Source organism: Diplotaxodon limnothrissa, unplaced genomic scaffold (genome assembly GCF_057381915.1).
Source record: "Diplotaxodon limnothrissa isolate DT_005_m unplaced genomic scaffold, D_limnothrissa_male_GT1.1 unmapped_scaffold_1, whole genome shotgun sequence".
NCBI classification, from domain to species: domain Eukaryota; kingdom Metazoa; phylum Chordata; class Actinopteri; order Cichliformes; family Cichlidae; genus Diplotaxodon; species Diplotaxodon limnothrissa.
The window spans coordinates 2,409,738-2,417,995 of NW_028188555.1; the positions used below are offsets into that span (position 1 = coordinate 2,409,738).

General features: G+C 39.7%; 1 protein-coding gene across 2 annotated transcripts; it reads left to right on the top strand.

The window, feature by feature from the left end:
- Nucleotides 1-513: 513 nt before the first annotated feature.
- LOC146607102 (uncharacterized) lies at nt 514-7,374 on the top strand. Of its 2 annotated transcripts, XM_085349088.1 has the most exons (5): nt 514-591; nt 3,187-3,576; nt 5,084-5,203; nt 5,712-6,746; nt 7,327-7,374. In XM_085349088.1, exons 1-5 carry the CDS (start codon nt 514-516, stop codon nt 7,372-7,374), a joined length of 1,671 nt encoding a protein of 556 aa, XP_085205214.1. The 2 variants fall into 2 exon arrangements, with proteins under 2 accessions (XP_085205214.1, XP_085205215.1); XM_085349089.1 differs by lacking the exons at nt 514-591; nt 5,084-5,203 and adding an exon at nt 2,695-2,811 and having other exon boundaries at nt 3,187-3,575; nt 5,708-6,746.
- The last annotated feature ends 884 nt before the right edge of the window (nt 7,375-8,258 follow it).

Below are 8,258 nucleotides of genomic sequence, written 5' to 3' on the forward strand. Positions count from 1 at the left end.
GGGTCACAAAATACACTTTTAAGATATTTTGAGGCGTGAATGTAGTTGTGTAAACGTCAGATACCTGCTCGGTTTACAAGACATCACATACTTGCAAAAGTGCTCCAACGTTTTTGGAGATCTGACACCCACTAGCTCGAAGCTAACGGGAGGTCGAGACCTACTACAGCCGGGAAGAACACCGCTTTCCCGGCACATCGTGCCTCGACCTCCCGGTCGGCTTCGAGCTGGCGGCCTCCGAAGAATGCGGCTAAAACTTTTGCGATACTTTTGCGAGCTCTCGCAATACTTTTGCGAGATCTCGCAAAAGTCCGTCTTAATTTTTTTTTTCTCCCTAATTTTTTTTTTCTCCCTAATTTTTTTTTCTCCCATGTCCCCTGCGGGGCTCCGTACAAAACAAACTCGGGATCTCGCAAAACAAACTCGGGATCACGCAAAAGATCCTGCTCCTTTTTGATAGCGTTTCAGTTGAAGGGTGCGGTGCTACGGTACGGGGCTCCATACGGTGCGGACATGGAGGAGGATTTAGAACATTTCTTGCGGTCAAGAGAGGTCCCACACGACGACATCATGCACATGCAACAAGACAAAGTACGTATAAACAACAAAGCATTAAACACCGCGGTTCAAAAGGCGAGTAACTTGTTGAAAAACCGAGGTCATATATGCAGGCCTTTAATGTTAATTCTTGTAAATATGTTCAGGTTCATTAAACATAACTCGTTAAGTGCACATATGTTTTGAAATTTCAAATCGTGTCCAAATTCATGGGCTGCATCCTCCCGAGGACTCGGGCTTCGTGGTCTACGTGGGCTGGGTCCTCAGAAGGTCGGGTAGGCCGGAAGTAAATGGCTGGGGAAATTGGACGGTCTAGCCTTCTGATTAGCGTCACCGCTGTCTCGGTGGAGTGTAATAAGCTCGTCCGTCTGCTCCTTTCTATCTAAAATATAAGACGACACTGGAGTAAATTCTCGACCATCTCACACTTCTGTTTAATCAGTTTTCTGTTTGACGTTGATTAAGCGGTGTAAAACCAAGGTGGAACCCACCTGGGGGATTAATAAAGTTTTATTTTATCGAATTTAATCTAATAACTTTAATCTCAGCCAAACCGATTTACTCACGAACAAATGAAACACTGAAAAAAGCCAAACATTAACATTTTTAGGTTGTCTAAGTGTTTTATATATTACGTTTAGCCTGAGTAGCAAAAGTCCGTGGTGATCTGAAAATAATATGCCGGGAGTTGTGCCGTTCTCGGCGGCTTTAGTGACCCTTGAGCTCTTGGCTACCTATCGAGCTGGTGGGTAACAGACATCAAGGAAAACGTCGAAGCACTTTTGTAAATATGCGATATCTTGATAAACCGAGCAGATATTTCAAGTTTATACACCCACGTTCTCCCCTGAAATATGTTAAAAGTTTATTTTGTGACCCAGAAAGATTAATAACGGTCATTTTAAAACTTATTAATGGCTGCCATTACCGGAAACTGGAGTTTGGCTGGGCCGCACTTTGAATTCTGGGATATGGTGGGCCACGAAGCACACACCCGACCCATCCTTCAAATTCGGTGAAAAGTGAATGTTTGTAATTCTTTGTATTACACCCCCTGGCATATGTTAATTTTGTTCTGGTTGTATACATGTTCTGTATACTGTTTCTTAATAAAGTTCAATAATTAAAAAAAAAAAAAAATCGGTGAAAAGGAGGACGCATTTGTCCGCTGCATTCGGAGGAGTTTACGAATTTAAAATAGAATCTTTGTAGAGATTGCCATAATTGTTGTACATTTCTGTGCAAATTAAAAAAAAAAAGGAGTCTATGAATTTGGATCGCATCGCTGTGACATAATCGGTCTACAAAAGCGTCCTCAGGAGGATGCAGCCCATGAATTTGGACAATGTGATAAATAAAGTTAAAAAAAAAAGAGGTTGCAGCCCATGAATTTGGATGTTGTTATCTGGCTGTGCCATTACCATGGTAACATGGACACCATGGCACCAAATACTTGGTGGAACTTACCTTACTTATACCTTACTAGCAAAATATTTTTTAGTAACGTAGTATATAAATATCTACTACTATTACTATACTAATACTAACACAGCAACAGTAAAGTAATAAGATAGAAGTTGACAGAGTAACTTTTGATAATGATCATGAACAGTGATTAAGAACTCTATTCTAATACAGTTAGTATTCCATGTGTGCCAGTGTGGCTTCCTAGAGTAAAAGTATATTAATAGCATTTCTCTAATGTTTTATGTCTGCAGGTGGATAAGGCAGTGCTGTTCGTCATGACTGATGGACAAATGGCAAAATACATAAGGACATATGGTGACAGAGTAGCTGTCCAGTCCTTCTGTCAACAAACTAAGTACAGCACAGATAAAGAGACTCTTCTGCAGAACCTAAGAGATAAAATTGCGACACGGAAAGTAAGATCAAAAACCAAAGGAATGCTGTGTGGTTCATCAGGTGTGTTCCACAAGCAAAGTGAAGGGATGGCAAGACAGAGAAATAAAATACTGCAGGAGAGAAGACCTGCAGAAAAATTGAAATCGGATGGCTTCGTTTAAGCAGTAATGAATACCGTCAAGTGAGAACCAGAAATGGTGGAGGAACAAGACATGCAAGAAAGATGAAACACTGTTAACAGTTCAGTCCTCATCTGAAGAGGATTTTTCTGTCAGCATAACTGAAGAAGATTCACCGGTGACATTACTTGGATTTGACAGTGAGACAGATGATTTTGTCCCAGATCTACTTGAACATGGGGATTCATCTGACAGTGACACTGGCAAACAGGTTTGTTAAAATAAGAAAGTTATTATTACAAATAATGATCACTTTAAAGTTACTGTATTTTGTCGTGTTTAGTAGTGCTCGGTGGTAACATGCGACATTTTCTAATTTTGTTGTACTATTGTACTAGGTATGACTGTGCAACTGCAATAAAGAGTTGTCTTATTCAAGTGCTTTATGTACATCTACGAATATTTGCACTTCTGTAGGATGAAATTATTCCAGGAATTTGTTGTTGACTTGTGTGGTAAGGTACATTTAATACATCTGTGAAAGACTTACAGCTTTGTATTCATTGACATGTACAAAATGACTGGCTGCTGAAAAAATAATTGAATTATTTTCGTTTGTGTCTTGTGTTTGTTTTCTGGTTCACAGATTCACAATTTCCAGATGGAACACAATCCAAAAAAACTGAAATCACTCTGTGAGGCAGTGACAACACAAAGTCCAGGAAAATCCCATCATATGCATTCAACCCCAACAGACATTAAAAACACTGTCGTGGGACAGCGGCAGCAGACTGACTCAAGTGATCATGATTTCCCTGACCACTGCTCTGAAATTATTGATCTGACCAGTATAGTTCCTAACAAATCCTTCAAACTAGAGTCCCGGGACAAACTTCCAGAAGATTTGGAATTTTGTTTTCCACACATAGACGAAGCGGATACGGTTGTATGGAATCCTGAAGAGGATCTTGTCAGAGCAGATGGTGATGACACAGTCGTGATAACCCTGAATTATGTCAACAGTGAGGATCTCAGATCTCAGACCTGCAACTCAACACCTCAAAGACTAAGGAACTGGTTGTGGACTTCGGGAGGTCTAGAGCAGGTCCACTGCCGGTTCAGACAGAGGGGGAGGAGGTGGAGGTGGTCAACAAGTACAAGTACCTCGGGCTGTGGGTGGAAAATAAACTGGACTGGTCATGCAACACAGAGTACCTGTATAAAAAAGCCCAAAGCCGACTGTACTTCCTCAGGAGGCTGAGGTCTTTTAACATCTGCAGGAAGCTCCTGAGGATGTTTTACCAGTCAGTGGTTGCTGGAGTACTTTTCTATGCTGTGGTGTGCTGGGGGAGCAGCACAGCAAAGAAGGACTCATCCAGGCTGGAGAAACTGATCAGGAGGGCTAGCTCTGTGGTCGGCATGAAGCTGGACACTCTGGTGACAGTGGCAGAGAAAAGGACATTAAAGAAACTGATGGACATTATGGACAATGCCAGGCATCCTCTGCACACGGCCATTAACAACCAGAAGAGTCTGTTCAGTGACAGGTTGCTTCTCCCAAAGACAAGAACTAACAGACTTAAAAACTCCTTTGTCCCACACGCCATCAGACTGTTTAACTCCTCTCTGGAGGGGAGAGGGAGGGGAGACAGGAGGACAAAGGAGGGGGGAACAACTAAGCTGTAGTGCCTCTTCACCTCACTGTGCAATACCTTTTGTGCAATACTTTTGTAAATAGTCAACGGTGCAATAGACTCAATACTTGAAATGTGCAATTCACTTGTATTTTTATTTTTATTCCTATTTATTCTATTTATCCCCTTCGTATATTTTATTTATATTGTCTCTGTATTTATATATATGTGTGTGTGTGTGTGTGTGTGTGTATAACTCTGTAACTTCTGTCGGTGCTGTGCTTTTTTGGAAATCGAATTTCCCAGAGGAACCCACCCGAGGGATTAATAAAGTTCTATCTTATCTTATCTTATCTTATCTTGGGTAAGACCATGGACAGTTGTGGTTGATATGGTTTAAGTGTGACAAAATATGGAAATTTATTAATAATCAAATTCAGTAACTTGCATAGTTCTGATTTTAAAAAAAGCTGATCATGCATTCCTGCTTGGACAAAATTTAAGTATGTGTGTTATTTTCTGTAATATTCTTTTAAAAGAAATAACTTACAGTACTGTGAAACAATTGCTCGATTTCTATTAATCAGAATTCATCTCTTGTTTGTTTAAAACTTGATTTTTTTTTTGCAGCAATAATACAACATTTTAAGTAGTAAGAAGTACATCAAGATCTGATAAAAACCTGTGGAATTCCACTGTAATATGTCTTTTTACTCTTGTAAGTGAGACATGTAGGCTGAAAATAAAGAGGTGTATTTTTGTTCTATTTCTTAAGACCTATTGACATATTTTGCAGACTTTTTAAGAACATTCATGATTTAGAATAAGCCAAGGTAGAAGATTGAAGAAGAGTCTTCTAATCTTGAAGGGTTAAGGTGTCTGTTGTCAATTAATGCAATACATCCTTCTCAGAATGCTGACACAAATGGATTACCTATGGATGGTTTCCTGCTACCATTGTCTTCAGCTAATGGCTTGCCCACACCCCATATGCAGTCAATACAGGAGGAAGCACCCCAGATTGCACAGGTAAGATGGATCAATTCAGGCAACCATAAACACCTACCTTTACATACTGTAGAGATGCCAAAATTTCATGCTATTTTCTGAGGATATGGCAGTTTGTGGGTCCATTTGAATTAAAAGGATATTGTCAGTTGAGAGACAATTCCAGTGTTTTACATTAAGATAAGATTAAACAGGAAATTTAGTCTTGAAATCAAATTATTTACATAACACAGCAGTGAGACATTGTTTTGGTGTCACTATTGTGTTCTCTACCTATTTTGCACAGAAGTGAGTCTTCTCATACATGTAAAGAACACTTGTATAATTTTCTGTGAGGCATACAAGGACATCCATCAGGCCACAATATTAATGTTATAGATAAATCGTCAGTGCAACCATGGTTTGGGAATATACAGCCCACTAAAATTAGACAAATAAATTTCAAACTTTTTCAGAACATTGATATTGTGTAATCTGTACAATTCATTTGCATTTCTTATGGAATGTGCATGTTTTGTCTTTTACTCAGGACCATGGACTGAATTTCATCGCACAAGGTTTGCCTTTAGATTCAAGCAACCAACTTTCCCCATCAAATTCAGGAGACCCACAGAGCCCCCTACATGTATCAATTCACAGGATAAAAGTTGTTGATGATCTTTTGGCTGTATTTATGGACAGTCGCATTCTGAATGAGACTTTAAAGATGAACTTTGTAAATGAAAATGCTGTTGATGATGCTGGGGTGTCAAGGGAGGTTTACACTGCATTTTGGGAGCAATTTTTGGAACAGTGTGAAGGTGAAAATGAACGAGTTCCAAGGCTGAGGCCAGACTTTAGTGAGGCTGAATGGCAAGCTGTTGGGCAGATATGGGTGAAAGGCTTACTAGACCATGGTGTCTTTCCAGTGAGGCTGTCAAGGGCTTTCATTTTAGCCTGCATCCACGGAATGGACTCAGTTGATGTAGACATTCTGATTGCATTGTTTCTCAACTATCTCCCTCCTGTTGAGAGATCAGCTGTTGAGAAGGCGCTCCAAGGCACAATGGATGAAAATGATGAAGAGGACCTGCTTGACCTCTTTACAAGGATGGGTTCCCACTTCCTACCACCTAAGAACAACATGCAGCCTGCCATTGAAACAATGGCTCATAAGGCCATTCTCCAAGAGCCAAAGTATATAATGGATTGCTTCTCCACACCCATGGCACATCTGCAGCTAAAACTGGCAGACAAGGAAAGTGTGTTGTCTCTGTATGAGACAAAGAAGGCCACAGGCAAAAGACTAGTGCAGCTATTTCAAACAACAAAATTGATGCTGCCTCACGGAGAACAAATAACATTTAACCATCTTCAGCGTTATGTTAAAAACGCTGATGAAACCAAAGCTGAAAAAATCCTGCACTTCTGCACAGGATCTTCTGTGATATGTGTTGACAAAATTTTGGTGTGCTTTAATGCTGAAACTGGGCTCAACAGAAGGCCTGTTGCTCACACCTGTGGAGCTACCCTTGAAGTGCCATGCACTTACAGTTCTTATCCTGAATTTCGCACAGAGTTCAAGGTTCAAGGTTCTTTATTTGTCACATGCATAGTTATACAAGTATAACACACAGTGAAATGTAGCCTGACACGCTCCTCGACATGTGCAAAAAAATTGGGGGGGGTGTAGAGGAAGAACATTATATATATATATATATATATATATATATATATATATGTAGTATATACATTGGGTGAATGTGCAGTAGTAGCAGCAAGCAGGTGAATTCTGTACATTAATATGAATAGACATCTGACTATTTTACAGGATAGACAATATAAACATATTTAAAATTAAAGGAATTGAAATGTACATTGTGCCTTGGTTTAGTGTCTGGAAGAGTCCTGTCTCAGTCAATTATAGATGATGTGAGCGGGCGGGTGTGTGTGTTTAGGGCACGGATGGCTTGGGGATAGAAGCTCCTCTTGAGTCTCTCTGTCCTTGCCCAGAAGATGCGGAACCTTCTACCAGATTGCAGAAGTTGGAACAGTTTGTTGCCAGGATGGGACGGGTCCTTCAGTATCTGCGCTGCTCTAGTCCGGCATCTCCTGGTGTAGGTGTCCTGAAGCGGGGGGAGAGCAATCCTGCAGCAGCAGCAGAGTTCGACAATGTCCTTTCCAGCAATTACTTTGAAATGGACATCATTTGAACTTGATGAGTGTACTAATGGTTACAGCTGTAATTGTTATTTGTATGATTATCCTTGAGTTCATAAATTCTGTCTTGTTTTTGTCATTGAAGCATTTGATATATTCAGCCGTATAACAAGCAGTCACAAATTTAATTTTCTGATGGTTTAGTTGTATGTTAGGTCAGATTTCACAAGGACTCTTTATTGTTTAAAATTCTTTGAAAATGACCACATCTTTAACTTCTGTTGAAAACAAGGTTTGTGTTTAGCGTTAGAGAGACATATCACATCAAAATTTGCTGTACACATTGTCATTGTTTTCTTTTACTCCTGCCATCAGCCAGAATAAAGGCTCTCTTTTGTTTTAAGTTCATTATCCTCTCTCTCTCCTTGTCTGCTTTTGGGTACGTTCTGTCAACACACCTGCATACCCCACAGTGACACACATTGGCTTGCTGTTTATCCATCTAGAATGTTTTGTTGTGAGTTGCCTAGTTTTGGGAGATATTAGCTGTAGAGATCTCTTCCTTGTTGAAAAACAACATGAAGCTACATAAGGTCTACATAAAGACATTGCTACTAAGCATTAAGTACCATGTGAAACAAGAGAAGGGTAGGCTTGTACAGTCAATATCTCTAAAATTGGGCAACTCACACTAAAACAATGTGGATTAAGGAATACTACAGCTAGCGAACAGAAAAATGTGTAAATTTGATTTTAGGGTGAAAAGTCCATTAATATTAGTAAAGAATGTCACTATGGTTGCGAAAGAAGTTATTGAAAGTTAATGATAAGATCCTGTTTACAAATTCTTAAAGCTGATGTGGCCTATAAACATCTTGTAACAATAAGTCCTATTTTCCCTTGATTAGCTTCCAAAATGTTTACTAGTTGTTTTGTT